The sequence below is a fragment of the Apostichopus japonicus genome, chromosome 19 (assembly GCF_037975245.1).
Source record: "Apostichopus japonicus isolate 1M-3 chromosome 19, ASM3797524v1, whole genome shotgun sequence".
Taxonomy (NCBI): Eukaryota; Metazoa; Echinodermata; class Holothuroidea; order Aspidochirotida; family Stichopodidae; genus Apostichopus; species Apostichopus japonicus.
The window spans coordinates 15,589,689-15,606,355 of NC_092579.1; the positions used below are offsets into that span (position 1 = coordinate 15,589,689).

The 16,667-nt window shown below is 35.5% G+C and overlaps 1 protein-coding gene across 2 annotated transcripts; it reads left to right on the plus strand.

Annotated features, from left to right (window-relative positions):
- Positions 1 to 17: 17 nt before the first annotated feature.
- On the plus strand, positions 18 to 16,333 carry LOC139959823 (exocyst complex component 7-like). Of its 2 annotated transcripts, none has more exons than XM_071957702.1 (23): positions 18 to 155; positions 1,039 to 1,111; positions 1,935 to 2,000; positions 2,511 to 2,610; positions 3,130 to 3,214; positions 4,105 to 4,210; positions 4,898 to 5,015; positions 5,683 to 5,727; positions 5,976 to 6,145; positions 6,805 to 6,869; positions 7,149 to 7,189; positions 7,297 to 7,403; positions 7,875 to 7,979; positions 8,584 to 8,703; positions 9,367 to 9,465; positions 10,064 to 10,123; positions 10,354 to 10,420; positions 11,456 to 11,521; positions 12,030 to 12,150; positions 12,802 to 12,897; positions 14,635 to 14,755; positions 14,931 to 15,064; positions 16,174 to 16,333. In XM_071957702.1, exons 2-23 carry the CDS (start codon positions 1,061 to 1,063, stop codon positions 16,274 to 16,276), a joined length of 2,046 nt encoding a protein of 681 aa, XP_071813803.1. In that variant the 5' UTR covers positions 18 to 155; positions 1,039 to 1,060; the 3' UTR covers positions 16,277 to 16,333. The 2 variants fall into 2 exon arrangements, with proteins under 2 accessions (XP_071813803.1, XP_071813802.1); XM_071957701.1 differs by having other exon boundaries at positions 21 to 155; positions 1,043 to 1,111.
- Positions 16,334 to 16,667: the final 334 nt, after the last annotated feature.

The window sequence follows — 16,667 nt, forward strand, 5'->3', positions numbered from 1 at the left end:
TAATAGTTATCATGTACATCCAGGGAAAATGGAATTGGAATATGCTGTTGAATCTTGTGCTGAATTACTCGTAAATTCGCTAGATAAGAGCGACAACTGACTTGTAAAGTACAACAACGGAAGTGGAACTAGCAAAAATTGTCCTGGGTTTTGAGGTAATCTACTCATAGTTTCAACTTAAGCTATAACGTTATATGCATATACCTACTTAATGTGTATAAACATTAATTCAGATACTGACAAGTGCTGTCTTCAGAATTTGTACAACCTTAATAGTCCGTTAATAACCGACAGTTCTAACTTCTAGCCTAGTTCTAAAGCACAGTGCCATAGCGTTTTACATAATTTTCCACAGGCAGTGAAGAGACTTCCGGTACAGTACATGATATTATTATCTACTCTACTTTACACTCGTTTCTGGTACTATTGTGAAGTTAATAATCGCAAGAGAAAGTGAAACAAAAACATATTGCCCATCTTTGTTATTGAATTCTGCTAACTTATTGTCAAAATCAAAACCCTAGATGGTCACAAGCGCATTTCAGAACTTTATGTTACTTGTTAGGACACAGGCCTGGTGTATATTGATCATGGTCTTATGCCTTGCACCAATATGAAATTTCTGGCTGTCTCTTTCTCCCTGTAATAAATATTCTGTAGCAAAGCTCAAATCATTCCAAGAACACATTTTACAAAACCGTTGAGCCATTAGTTCTTTGCTTGTTGTTGAACTTATTTTTTTCTTCTATTACAGTTACTGTATAGAAGTCAACACAATTGCTTGCTTATGTTTTCAATTATGGTTTGTTCCACTGACTTTTGTGCAAACAAAGGATGGTTTTGTTTCTTCATTTGCTCAATCTCTGGGAATGTGCCAAAATGTGGCAAAAAAGTACATTGTTATGATTGTGTGAAATCTTGTTTACTACACAACTATTTACAATAACAATTGTTTGGACCATCAAGATTGAATGTATTTATAATAAAGCTTTAAAAAGAGTCCATGATCATTGTTTATTTGTTTTGTCTTTTTTCCAGCCAGGCCTCTTTGGCAGTCAAGATGGATAACGTATCACAGAGGATATCAGACATTCATGAGCTCCTCCTAGAGGTATTTTCCAAGTTTATCAAAAAGTGTCGTCTTTGATAGTGAAATTGTGGAATGTCGATCTGCATCACGTCCAGGAAATTGTTGGTCAATAGTCATATCACACAATCTGGTAGATTGCAAATTAGCAAGTTCACAACTTGTTCCTTTTAAAAATATGGCTCTTTCGCAATAAATTTGCAGATAAGTACGCCATTTGATTTTAGGGCATCAGCTCCTTTATTTCCACTTTGCAACTAATGGGCTGCATAGACCTACTGTATTGTATGATCTCTCATTTATAAATTGTCTTATGCATTGCCCACCATTTGGTTCATTGCCGTTGCTCTAATTTTATTTGTTAAAAACATCTGTATGGCAGATCTACATTCAGTACCTTTACTACACTGTCTAAATTTGTACCTTAATTGAACCCAACACCTTATCATTTCATGTCATCAATATTTTGAGGCAAGTCTGGAACATGTCCAGAATTTCATAACTTTTTTGTCAATTGTTAAAAAACAATTTACAAATGCTTAAAATATGCTTAAACTATAATGCATTCGTTAGTTATATATTGTGACATTCTAGGCCAAACTAATATCCTCACACCATAATATTTACCAACTCTCACAATTAATATATATACTGATAACCTGTCACATTGGCACTTGGCGAGATGGTGAATCTTAGAGGTGTTTGTTTATACTTCTGCCTCGTCCTTTAAAGTGCTTCAGATTCGGCCTGTTCTGTATGTACTTAAAGTACTGTACTGTAGTGTATATATGGCATTTATGTCAATTTCCTATGAAGGTTCTTCTATCTTTCTGCCTTTGTTTCACAGGAGGAGGAAGAGTTGAGTGACTTCAGAGAAAACCTTGATAAAAGTGACCAATTGACTCAAAACATGGTATGAAAAGTTTAAATGAGGGATAAATTAACAAACAGAGTTGTACAGTAGCCATGGTAGAAGATGCTGGAAGGTCTGGCCAACTTAAATAAGATTGGAACACACTGACCAGCTCAATTCTAGTCAAGTAATCCATACATTTGTTGTAGCCAAATTTACAGTAATACAAAGCCCAAAACTTGTTTTCATATCAATGCAATCTGTTGAATCTATCTTTCCTTGTACCTGTGTTCATCTACCGTAAAAGTATGAAGATGTTTCTATTTTCCCAAGGATGCAGATTTGGTTACTCAGGGCTCTGCATTTCACCCACCATTAAAAGCTTCCCTACCACATCCCTGAAAATGAGGGTTAGCTAGAAAAGTACTAAATTGTTAAATGTTCTGATATCCTTTGCACCAATATACTAAGGCGGGTCGAGTACAGTGCTGTGTATTATGTTAAGATTATATTAGTGTTTTGAAGCATTTAATATAGTAGAGCTTATGTATATAACCTTTCCAATCACAGGTTGGCATTCTAACATCATTTGAGAATCGTTTGAAGCAGCTGGAAGAGACCATCCTCCCAGTCCATAAAGAGACAGTCAACTTACAGAAACTTCAACAAAGTATCCTTTCAACCAAACTCTAGATTAATATGTAATTTCTTTATTTGGGGGGGGGGGGGGGGTTATGTCAATGAGCCATTCATAAAGATGAATGTTATCTCATCAAACTTGTATCCCCATAGGTTTTTAATTAAATGTGCATGAAATAAACCTGCATGAATGAACAGTATTATAAACTTAGCACTGTAAATATCCCATCTAAAATGATTTCTACTTAAATTTGTGTGTGATGCAGTGTTAGCCCTAGCATGTTGGTGAGGGGGGGGGGGGGGGGTGAATCACGGGAATCCCAAAAAGGCGCATCCTAATGTGATGTAGAATGTGTGCTTGTTTTGATATCGTCTGTGTGATAAATGTCTCTTAGCATGACCCTCAGAACAGAATTGCTGCTTTAAAGGTGCTTTTAATATCTTTATTTATGGTACTGGCAATTTTGTTTATTGTATGATTACTGATAGTGAACAAAACACATGAATACTGCTTTTTGCATTCATTTCCTGAACATCATCTTAAACTTAGACATAGAGAGTGCTTTGACTTCCTTTGATAATGTTTTGAAACACCACGAAGCTGTCAAAGAGTTGGAATCAGTTATTAAACATGGGTAAGAGAAAAAACCTTTTCTATATCGTCAAAATATTTTATTGCAATTCTTTGATTTAGCATCGTATGTCGATAGTTGATTTAGTCAAGTTGAATCTCAAGGATTAGGAATCCAACAGCAGGTCATTTGATGATCATGTGATGATCATTTGATTATCATGTGATGATCATTTGATGATCATTTGATGATCATGTGATTCATGGATGAACATCAGCTTTTATCCAGCCTTCTCTTTTCAATGATAATTCAATTACAACGCAGGCATGTACGTATTTGTTGTACCCATTCCTGCTGCCAGGACCGCCAGTTAATGTCCCCATCCGAGGGATCCAAGAACCATCACCATATGATCAATTCTCACATACTCACATGAATGAAAACAAACTCGTTTTATGCACTAAGTCATCAAATTATAAATAGACGTTCACAATTATCAAGCTGAAGCTGTATCATAAATTGTGAAGATATTCCAGAGACAAAATTTCCTCACATATTGACTCATGAAATCTGGATTAAATATCCAATGACAGGGTGAACTTGTGATAAACAGCATTAGGATCTAATAAGCAACAATTAGTTTTTGTCTCATCAATCAACCACAAGGTTGAATGTCAAATTGATGGTGACCAATAAAATGTTAAAGAAACAATTCGAAAGTAGGAATTAGACCAAGAGAAAATTTCACTTAAAAAGAGAGGGGGGAGGGGTGGGGGAATGCTGTCTGCATATCCTTTAAGTTTTGTAACATTTATTTGTTGTAAAACTTTCTCGTTTTTAATTTGATAAAGATTCTACATTAAGAGTATGAAAGATAATCAGGTTGATTAACCTTATTTGTTTTATGTTTTTGATAAGGTTTCTTTTTCTGTTAATTGTTTTGTTAATGACAGTCCAAGAGAAGATTTAGAGCAGTATCTCAAGAATATGGATCTGATTATTGATGCTAAGGTGTTCTTCAATGAAAACAATCCAAGTAGCCCTGAAGTCATCAAAGCTGTGAGTATTATTCGATTGAAGTTAATAATATTTAGTAAGTTCCAGAAGTGAGTTATAAGCCGGCCGCAAACTGCCCGGTCTGAGAACACGGCACAATCGACTCAACAGTTGTAACATGGAAAAATTGTGGACAATCTAACAGTGTTCATTGTGCTTAAGATTACATAACAGATCAAGATATTGCCAGAGTGGCGTCGGAGTGACTTCATTCCATAAAATATGAACACATAGCTCCTTCCAAACTGGCATTCGGCAGTCTCCGACGGCTCACAATCACAATTGCATGGTTTAAAAAAATGTAGCCAATCACAGGGAAGTAGTTACTGTGACCTTGCATGTGTCCTTATCGAGCACAAGTCGTTCACATAAGACAGATGAGTGCTCCTTTATAAGTTGGTCAGTGTGCGGGGTCAGTCGTAAGACTGGGGGTCTCCATGACTATCGAAAACTAGGTCAAAAGGTAAAGCTGAGTCTGGTCATATGATATATAGTGGGGAGAGTATGCAGCCAACTGAATTATCAAACTTTGATCATTGGTCAATCGGTCTGGTTTCTTTTTCCCGGTTTTCTTACATCACAGGAATATAAATTGGATTTTGGCACTTGGTAAATTTAAGATAATTCTTGTAGTATTTTTCCTGTATCAATTATCAAGTGTGACATTTCCTGTTCCCATTTTCCCAACAGACAAATTTGTTTGAGACTGGCAAGAAGGTGTTAGAACAGTATTTCCAGCTGCAGTTGTCAAGCCACAGCCACCCTGTTTCACCCGTGAAGCTTTTACAAATCCTGGATTCAAGTGATGGTAAGTAGCCTTTTGATCTACAGTATATGTAGCTAACAAGCTGCACTTTTACCTTTTTTATCAGAAAATCCAAAAGTTCTTCTAGTAGTTGCAAGGATTTATTGAATGTATGGGATCAGAAGCACCCTTTTTTATATAGTTTTATATCCTGATACCATCCAGTGGTTCCTTTAGTTAGGTTGAAGGTGTGGGTGGAGGGGTCAAAGTTTCCGGATAAAACCCTCCCCATCAGGAACCAGTTTCTCTTGACCTATTCAAACTTGCTTTTGTACAGTGTTGTTGTTTTGCAAAATTGGGAAATGCAGTTTGGTTCTGTTCTTTCAATAGTTTCATAACAGCTTCAGTGGTCATCACTGCAATGCAGTAATTGCATCTCCCTCAGTAAAATGCTAAGTTACACTGTCCTCCAATCAGATGAGAACATTAAGTAGCTGTCCCGTGAGCAGGAATAGATGTAACAATTGCACACCTGCCTTTGTTAATTAATTAATTAATTAATTAATTAAAGTTTTAATCTCTGAACACTCATGGGAGAGCTAGGGTAGCAGGTGTTCATTTTTGATCTTCACATGGATAGGATTTCAGATTAGCTTCTGTTGGCTTCCTAATTAATCCTCTCGAAATACTAAACCACAAAAAACCGTTTGCCGTTCTTCTTCTTGTCTAGATGTCGCAGAAGAAACTGAACCCGTCAGTTTGGAGCCTCTCCCAGGTAAGGACTTATCATGAGTGTGTTAATGTTAATATATATATGGATATGCAGAGATCAAATGTAACTATAGATATATACATTTATCTGTTATGAAGATATAAGCCTCAAACTGTAGAAGGAAGGATGGAATTTGGTTTACAGTTCAACTCACTTTTCAAGTTGTTTACAAGTGTCATAGTTTTCTACATCTTATCCATACTTCATTGCAACAAATTTTTTTACAGAGTTACGTATGATTTCCTTCACAGAGAAAGTCGAAAATGAACTTTCAGAGGTGGCGAGGTGGTTGAATGAAAAGGGAGATACACAGAAATTTGTAGAGATCTACTATGTTACCAGGGCAACGGTTATGAAGAAGAGCATAGAAGAACTGAAGGACCACTTAGCTAAAAAATCTGGGGGCAGTGTCTCTGCATTTGTAAGTAGATGTAATAAATAATAAATAAATACGTCATTTATATAGCGCTAAATCACAAAAAAGTATCAAAGCGCCCTTCACAAAAAATGATTAAAAGGATATAAATACAGTGAAAACAAATAATAACCTAATCAAAATAATCCTAAAATACCAACACAAAAACGTAAAAAAACAATGAGAGGTTATTAAAACAACAATAAGAGGTATTAAAATACAATAGGTTATAGAAAAAATATATAAAATACAATAGGAGGTTATTAAAGTACAATAGGAGGTTATATAAAAAAAAATATATATTAAAAACAAAAACAGATATACACCTCTCGTATAGTCTATACTAAGGTGTATGATAAGTTATAAGTAGGTATTTGCTTCACATTGTATGTTGGTCCTTTCTCTATGTACTTTTCTTCTTTTATCCTTCATTCTTGTCATCCTGCCTTTTCTTTTGATGTTGCTAATAAAGAAAAAAGGAAGAAACATTGCTGGTGTTTAGTTTCTTGTAACTTAGACAACCAGCACTGTTTATGAGGTGAGTTGTGATTGGTTGTTATTGGCAACTGTTCAAACCAACCAATTTTGTAAATTTTACATAAAAATGATGTTTGCATATTTATTAGTTTTTTGTTTGTTTGTATTATGTTTTGTTATATGTTTAGGTATCAAGAAGAATGGGTAAGCTGAGGGAACCATTACAGAGGAAGGCTTCAACAATACTGAAAGGGTGAGTACAGTCTATTGTAAACTAGATTACTATTTCTGTTGATGTTTAGTCTACTTTATTATTAGTAGTGAGGGAGTATTCTCATGAATTATTCATATTCTGGTTCTTAGTCAGCCATTGGCTGTGTTTAAGTCACATTGTTATATATCCTGATTCGTAGTCCACCATCATCTATGTTTAAGGTACAATGTTATATGGTAATCGAGAGTATCGCATGTGACATTTAATCTCAAAATACACTGAATTAAATTCCTGTTTTATCTTCTTTCCTTCTTGCAGAGGAAAGAAAGGTCCACCAAAACCGACCAGTTTTGAACCAGGTAAGTTTTGTCAAGTCCCAAATGGTAGCACAGAAAAGTTTAACACTATTTGTGAAATTGAGTTTTGGCTGTTACTTCGTCTGTGGTTTTGTCTCGTTTGATTCAAGGTCACCGTAAGCAGAATTCTCTTGTCTCGGAGGTCAAAGAAGATCAAGTGGACCCAGAGACAGTCAGCTTCTTGTGCTGCACAACAGGACTGCTGAAATTAATGCAGGTAAATACTATAACATTGACTAGATTTATAAACTTATGGCAAAGTGAAGAAGCAAATGTGTGTATAAAATTGACAAAAGTTGTGCCTCGTAGCAGAACTCTTTGCTGCAAATTTTGCAAGACTTTACTTCATGTACTTATTTCATTACAACCGATGCACTCTTAACTCCCACAAAGTAAAATGTTTTGTTACTAGCGTCTTTGATTATAAGCTATAAGTTACATTTTGTGTTTACAATTCGGTGGTGTTTTTTGAAAGAGGGAGTGGTAGGTTGGTTTGAATTTAAATTCTTTTCCTTTTAGTAGGAAATATATCACATAATGCTCTGTCTGTTATGGTTACTATTCATGAATTATTTATTGATTGGGGGAAATATTTATATATCTGTGGGTTAGTTAACTGAGAGAAAGCCTGATTAAAATAAAAAAAGATGATGGAGTTTTTTATCAATCTTTTTTTTTTATTCTGCAGAGTGAAGTACAACTACTAAATGTTATCCTCATCAAAGATTTCCAGAATAAAGCTCTGAGTAAAATCATTGAAACACCTCTGGAGACCGTCCTTCGAATGGGAGACGTGAGTAATTGGGGTGTTTGGTGCTCTGTAGCTTTATTGATGTATATGTGTTCATTGTTGTATGAGGGTGTAGCATTGAAGAAAAGTAAAGAGAAAGGTATGACAATTAAAAGCCATGTTGTTTCAACTTCCACTTGGTTCAAAAAGTAGACTACTGTTAAAACAAAAAATATTGATTTAATATAAATACAATATACTATCTTTTTTGAAAATGTGATCTATATCTTATACTGGTGGCAATTTTTTTTTTTTTTCATAAACTCTTAGTTCTGAATAATTTTGAAAGTTCCAACAATGGAATACAATATGTCGACATGTGGTATTTAACTTCCACAGGGTTGAGAAAGTAAACACTGCTTCTGCTTTGTTGTAATATCTAGATCCTAACACTGAACAGGCTCATATTAAAGTGATCAGCAATTCAATAGGTACTTCTAACTCAGAAAGATAACATTTCATGTAAGGTCATGTTTTTATTGCTTGAATGATATCAAAATATGATGTCAAAATTTCATTATCTGGAAGTTACATTTGCACCGTCTCGGCCTTCAGGTCAGGTTTAATTTGTTTTTTTATTTGTACACCCGGTATTCTCTCTTGGCAGAGCATCGTTCAAACAGCGAAGAGAGGTGTTAGCAAGCACGACTACACTGCCGTTCACGGGATCCTGCCAATTCTACGTTATCTCCTCGCTGTGGAGAAGGATTTTGATGAGACATTGCAGGTATATGTGAAACTACTTCAGTTGTCACCATAGCAACAGAATTTTGTGTCTTTGTGTTTTGGTTTTATGGTAAATCCCATGAATGAAGTCAGTATATAGATAGATGAAATAGTTTTGGAAATCATTACAGGTATATATGATACTCCTCTGTCACCATGTTAGCAAACAGACTTCTGTTTCTTTGTTTGAGGTTAGGAGTAGATTCTTTCAGTGCAAGTCAATTTATCAATAGATAACAGAATTGTTCTGAAATTATTTCAGTAAGATAGAACTCCTCCAAATGTCACTATAGCAACAGATTTATCTTCATTTGCATCAAACATTATAGTTTTTGTATCGATACAAGTAATATTATCCCTAGATTCCAATATCATTTCAAAATTCATTTCAGGTACATTGGATGCTGCCAGTTGTCACCATAGCAACAGCCTTTAGTATCTGTCTGTGTCAAGCATTGTTGCTTCTCATAAACCTTATCAATCAGTTTGTCATAGATTACATTACAATTGCATATCTTCTTTTTGCTTTTCTCATACTTTTGTTTTACTTTATTTATATATAACTAGTATGAATAGAGAAAATGTCTTAAAGTTTAAGTGAGAGAGGGGAGCAGTGAAATATTGCCAGTTTAAAGCTTACGTATATTAATCTGTTATATTGCAGGGTACCACAGAGCAGGTGAGAGGAAAGTTTCCACAGCTGATCTCAGCTCTTGAGACCAATGGCGCGAAAGCTCTAGAAGAGTTCTTTGACTTTGTCAAGGTAACAGGTCACCGATCCGAATCTCGTAATAATTTTGCCTTTTCCATCGCTCCACCGTGTGGGACAGATAGAGCTCCCATAGGCAGCATGTTATATGTGCAACATAAACCGTTCCATCCATGGAACCACCCAAAATGTAATATTAGTTCTTTTTGCATTAATGGAGTTTTTTTTGTGTATTGGTCAAAATTCCTCTGAAAAAATACAGCAAATATTCATATCTGCAATACATCAATAGAAGATGTATTTTTTTCTCTGCCACATTTGCATAGGAGGCTATTTGTTGTTTTAATTAGGCTTAATTATGAACTGAATGCAGTAGTCTTAATGAGAAGAAACCTCTGGTAGCATATGTACTGGAAAATATCGGCCCCATCTAAAATGAAAATGATTTCAAAGAATGTATTTCACTTTTAATAGGTTCAATGAAAGCGTGATCTGTTTAATTCAGCATTTGCATATGAAACTTCATAAAATCACAATTTGGATATTGACTACACAAAATTTAGAATGCAACAAAAATACTATTTAATTATCTCCAGAAACTTGAAAGGTTACTTGAATGTTAATGTCCTCCATCTTTGCTCTCTCCCTTCAGAATGACCCAGACAAAGCTAATATGCCAAAGGATGGCACAGTTCATGAACTTACCAGTAATGTGAGTGTATCCTAGCTTTGCTGCCTTTCAAGATACATATTTCATTATGTGTTTACCTTAAATAAAAAACAAAAAATTGATGAATTCAATTAAAATGTGGTCAAACTTAGACATCATAGTTAAGATAACATTAATCCAATTGTTTATTATCAATTGTTGTTGTCAATTTACTATGGACAAGATTCAAGTTTTTCCTGTACTTGACAAAATTTTAATTTTTACATTTTCAGTCCATCATTTACCTTGAGAGTATTAACGAGTATGTTGACACAGTAGCTGCCATGCTGTTACAGAGTGGTAAGTTTAGAATAGGAACTAGTACAGGGGTTTTCAATGGGGGGGGAAGGGGGAACTCCTGGGCCAAATCCTGCCCGAGGAAGTTTTCAATCCAGCCCACAATCTTGTAGAAAATGGGTATGCTGCCCTTAAGGCTTTCGGCTTGAACAGCCTATACCCTGTACATTGTTGGATCTCTGTATATAATGAGAGTTTGGTTTCCTCCAACCAAAGTGTCTCTGGTCCCTTTAGAAGACTGATCGAAAAAAAAACAAAAGATGGTGTTGACAAAAGAACTGCCATGCTCTGTCATTTGCAATTTATCAAAAAATGATTTATATAGCGCCTACTATCCAAAGGTCAAGCTTTGTTAAGTGGGGCTTAGAGGCAAGAAAATGCTCTTGAGAACAGATAAGTCTTGAAGTATCTTTTAAGAAATGATATGAATGTTAGATAATGAATTATGAGATAAATCTGTTCCTGTCAGTAACATTTAAAAATATAGAGAAGGCATCATGATACCCCCCGTAATTGACCGCTTAGTGAAATAAAATACTGAATAGAAACTGAAGGTATCGGGACTTTGGCACTCATTCAATTAATTAGGCAAAAACATGAAAAATAGTAAATGTTATACATTTGTTCAAAATTTCCGAACCACCCCATGGGGCCCCCTAGACACCAGAGGCCCTGGTTCAATGAACCCCCTGAACTGTCTGTTTCTGCGCATCAGATCAAAATATCTCCATGTTCCCCTTTGTCATACATTTATACCAAAACAGACAAATAGCTTGAATATGTAAATTTTGCTATCACTTAAGTGTATGATTAGTGACAAGCAAATTCTGTGCTTTTTCACCAAAGTATATGAGATGAGATTTCAATGTGTAAACTCCTCCGTTGGTATCAGTTTTACCTTAATGGGATTTTGTTTTTATGAGTAAAAGCGCCAAGGTGTCACAATTTCATACCATATGGTTAAATGCTCTCTTTTTTTTAATTTAATTTAACTTTTTTTTTTATTCTTTTTTTTATCGTCTCTATTTTGTCTTTCAGTTGAGACCAGTTATCAATCCCGAAAAGATAAGAACGTCCTCAAGAAGAGAGTAGCAGTATATTTAAGTAAGTCAACTCTTTCTTTTTCTCTTCAGGCATCTATACACGAAAAAGCTGCATTTTGAGTTTAAATTTCACAAATATCTGGTTGTACCATACAGAGTAGTTAATAATGGGATATGCCCGTCACTAAAGTAGATTTGCTGGAAATTTGGGGCATTCTTAGATCTTAAACCGCATCAGTTTAGCATTTTGTATTGGGAAGATAACTGTGGTGGTAGTTTATTAATGCACCTGGCAACAGCAGAGTTAATGATGTTGCTGTAAAGGCCAGTGCAACATTAGTGTTGCTTTTTGGTATGAATTCAAAGGGGAAAAGAGCAGATATGAATTTGAATTTAGCCAAGAAATGTTTTGTCGCAAATGTCAATTTATCTAACAAGTGGCTAAATGTGTGGTATTCTATGCCTGTTCTAGGTTTGAAAAGCTCAAACAAAAATAACTCTACAAGCTGTCCTAACCGAACTTTTTCTCAGGTTAGTTTAATAATGGCCCCATGTTTTTTACGTCACAGGTGAAGTCCTCGGTGCTTTAGGTCTCAATCTGGTGCAGAAGGCCAAGACTTACTCAGACCAGTATTTGGGAGATGTCTTCCTTCTGAATAACTACCATTACATTCTCAAGTCTCTTCAAAGGTAAATGAATGAAGAGTCTGTTATATCTTTAAATTAAATTGTTATTATGATAGAGATAGAGATACCCGTTGGAAGCCACCCGACGTGTAAGTTGTAATCCATAGGCCCTTGTGGGTTTCTCCCACATTTGTGGTCGCTTAAGCGTCGTAAAAATAACTGCTGATTATTATTATTATTATAGATGGCCCAACCATTATTTTGGGTCTACGACCCTTTTCTGGTGGACAGATCGAGTGTTGTATCTTTCCCATACTTCTGGTCAGTTTAGGATTTGAAATTATTTTGGCTTCTGATTGACAATCAACAATTATGACCGGAGAAAGTATTCTCATGAGATCTCTTCCCTGTAGCTCTTGCCGTAAAGTGAAACAAAACTGGCTGTGAACCCATCTCTCTATCCCCCTCCACCCCCTCTACCCCACCCCTCACTAGCACAGCCTTCCTGAAGATCAACAAATTGGTAATACCTCACATTGAAAACTCAGTTGCTTTGAAATTCATGAGAGGACTGCTTTGAGTTCTGTTCAAGGCTCTAAGTACTGCAATGAATGGCTCTTAAGTCAAAATCATTGCTGTATTTTAAATTACTTGGTACATGAAATCATACACAGAAATCTAATGTTTGGTTTGGTTGATATATATTTCTTGTAGGTCTGGGCTTATCCGACTGGTGCAGTTACACAATTCTGAAACTGAGAGCAGCTATGAGGCTATTATTGATGATCAAAAGAAGAAATATAAAAAGAGGTATGTGTGGAGATATACAGTAAGACGCCTGTGTGTTGATATGCAATAAGAGGTATGTGTGGAAATATACAGTGAGAGGTATGTGTGGAGATATACATTGAGAGGTATGTGTGGAGATACATATTGAGAGGAATGTGTGGAGATATATATTGAGAGGTACGTGTGGAGATATACATTGAGAGGTATGTGTGGAGATATAAAATAAGATATTTGTGTGGAGATATACATCAAGAGGTATGTGTTGAGATATACATCAAGAGGTATGTGTGGAGATATACATTGAGAGGTATGTGTGGAGATATACATGGAGAGGTATATGTGGAGAAATACATCAAGAGGTATGTGTGGAGATATACATTGAGAGGTATGTGTGGAGATATACATTGAGAGGTATGTGTGGAGATATAAAGTAAGATATATGTGTGGAGATATACATCAAGAGGTATGTGTGGACATATACATCAAGAGGTATGTGTGGAGATAAATATCAGGGGGTATGTGTTGAGATATACATTGAGAGGTATTTGTTGAGATATACATTGAGAGGTTTTTGTTGAGATATACATTGAGAGGTATGTGTGGAGATATACATGGAGAGGTATATGTGGAGAAATACATCAAGAGGTATGTGTGGAGATATACATTGAGAGGTATGTGTGGAGATATACATTGAGAGGTATGTGTGGAGATATAAAGTAAGATATATGTGTGGAGATATACATCAAGAGGTATGTGTGGACATATACATCAAGAGGTATGTGTGGAGATAAATATCAGGGGGTATGTGTTGAGATATACATTGAGAGGTATTTGTTGAGATATACATTGAGAGGTTTTTGTTGAGATATACATTGAGAGGTATGTGTGGAGATAGAAAGTAAGGTATACGTGTGGAGATATACATCAAGAGGTATGTGTGGAGATAAACATCAGGAGGTATGTGTGGAGATATACATTGAGAGGTATGTGTGGAGAAATACATTGAGAGGTATGTGTGGAGAAATACATTGAGAGGTATGTGTGGAGATATAAAGTAAGATATATGTGTGGAGATATACATCAAGAGGTATGTTTGGAGATATACATTGAGAGGTATGTGTGGAGATATACATTGAGAGGTATGTGTGGAGAAATACATTGAGAGGAATGTGTGGAGATATAAAGTAAGATATATGTGTGGAGGCATATATCAAGAGGTATGTGTGGAGATATACATCAAGAGGTATGTGTGGAGATCAACAGTTAGAGGTATGTTTGGAGATAAACATTGAGAGGTATGTGTGGAGATATACAGTAAGAGGTATGTGTGGAGATATACATCAAGAGGTATGTGTTGAGATCAACAGTTAGAGGTTTGTTTGGATATAAACTGTTTATACTTCTGGTCACCTGGAAATGAGATCTTAGCAAATTTTGTGCATGATGAGAAAACATGTCTATGTATAGAATTTGCCGAATGGCTAGTTTTTCATTAAACTTTTTTGCCCTTTTATTTCACAAGGATTGGAATAATATCTGAGGCTTATAGTCTCATTGGCGTGGAATTAGCATGGCTGAATTCCACTCAAGTAAATGAAGTGAAAACATTTTTTACTCTTTTATCTCATTAGTATAAAATTTGTCATTCGTCTACTAGATACTTTCATGAAAATCGGACTTAAAAAAAATCATGCAATAATTCATGCAGCCTATCGTTATGAATTATTAATATGTTTTTTGTTTGTTTTTTTAATCCAGTTGGAATAAAGTTTTAAACCACATCCTAGAGGGTTTTCATCCAAATGCAGCCCGACCTGATCTTCCCGATGCATCTAAGATGAAGGATAAGGAGAGACATCAAATTAAGGAAAAATTCAAGGTAATTCCAAAATAATTGGGAAACCCCACCCCACAGTACTGCATCTTAGCTGTACAAGAATCCTAGAATAATTCATAGTTTTTCAATCTTAAAGAGCGCCTTGTTTTTTTAATAATTAAGTCTTTGCTTGTAGCCTGTCATTCAATTATTTTTTGTGTCCCTTTCTGTCTTTCAGGGTTTCAATCAGGATTTTGAAGAGCTGTATAAGACACAGAAATGTTACGCCATTGCCGACAGGCAGTTACGCGAGTTTATCAGGAGAGATAACAAGGAATTTATCATACCGCAGTACACCAAATTCTGGAATAGGTATGTGCAATGATCTCCAGTTTGGTAGTAATTGTATGTGTGTATGTATGTGTGTGTGTATGTATGTATTTCAGATCCTCCTGCAAGCAGGAACTTGCAAAGAAGCCTCATTGGCTTATCAAAGCTGCAAGCTGACCGAAGTCAGTCTCTTACAGTACATTCATATTTAACGTCCATGATTATGAATTGTTAATTGTCAACAACTCTGTAACTGGACGACATACATTAATCTGGGAGTGACTTGAACCAGGGACCTTATGATTGAAAGGCACCGGCGTTAACCACTGAGCTAACACTCAAAGAATTACATATAATTATAGAAATAATTTTGTAACTTTTTTATATCACGGTCAATCATTCATTACCACTCTCTTCAAGATAGCAATTTCGGTATCAACATAAAGTGTCTCACTGATAACAAATAACCCATTTCTTGTTGCCTGACAATGCATGCATGTTTCTGTGTGAAAATTGAACACACATTTTAGTGTGCAAAACATATTTACCAATGGTTTTGTTCAGACGAAAAATTATGGAAAATCAAAAGAAAAAATCAGGTATTGGCATGAAAGCCTGTGCCTATAAATGTTTAGGGCGGAAAAAACCCCCCAAATTTGACACATAGTTTTGCAGCCTAGGTATATATTGTCATGCACAATACTGCCAGTATGGTTCGCTTCAGGAATGCACATTGTGAAATGTTTCCAAATCCCACCCTTTTTTTCACAATTTTCAGACAAACATGTACAGAAGTATGTTTTATATATGTTATATCTCTTATTATGTAAAATGAAATCACGGTTTTCCACACCTAAATGTTTATGGAGTTGTTTGGAGCGTTAACTTACTGACGACAATAAAATCAAATTGCCATGGTATCCATCAAGTTTGCGGATGCATGATCAAATAAGTTTGCCATGGAGCTCTAAACATTGTTAATAGCATTTCTGGTCTAGGTTATGTGAATGTCTTAAGTCTTAACCATCATTCCTTTAGGCAAGCCTCTTTGCTTTGCTGGTTTTTTTTTACTTTTCAAGCTCCAGGTTTAATTGAGAACATTACAATATTCATCATCATTATTCATGTTTTTGTATTGTATTCTTTGTCAGATACATTCAGATAGACTTTTCCAAGAATAAGGATAAATACATCAAATACCTCCCGTCAGATATTGAGAAGATGATGGACAAGTTCTTTGATGTCACAGCTTAGAGAAGAACAGAGTATCTCATTGCATGCTGGGTAATGAACATTAGTCACAGAGTTGTGTGCAGAAGGTTACTTATATCCCAGCCAATGAGCTACATACAACCCGAAAAATGTTGAGAACATGATGGACAAGTTCTTTGTTGTAATATCTTAGAGACGAACAGAGTTGAAACTGTATCCCATTGCATGCTACGTAATGAACATTAGTCACAGAGTTGTGAAAAAGGTTACTTAGATTCCAGCCAATGAGCTACATACAACCCGGAAGATGTTGAGAAGATGATGGACAAGTTCTTTGTTGTAATATCTTAGAGACGAACAGAGTTGAAACTTTATCTCATTGCATGCTGGGTAATGAACATTAGTCACAGATTTGTGAAAAAGGTCGCTTTGA

Excerpts from the sequence above, each read along its gene's own strand:
- LOC139959823 (XM_071957702.1), top strand. The coding sequence starts at position 1,061 with ATGGATAACGTATCACAGAGGATATCAGACATTCATGAGCTCCTCCTA. Across the intron at positions 10,124-10,353 it reads TTCATGAACTTACCAGTAAT|TCCATCATTTACCTTGAGAG; the intron begins GTGAGTGTATCC and ends TTACATTTTCAG. Across the intron at positions 14,756-14,930 it reads AAATTAAGGAAAAATTCAAG|GGTTTCAATCAGGATTTTGA; the intron begins GTAATTCCAAAA and ends TCTGTCTTTCAG.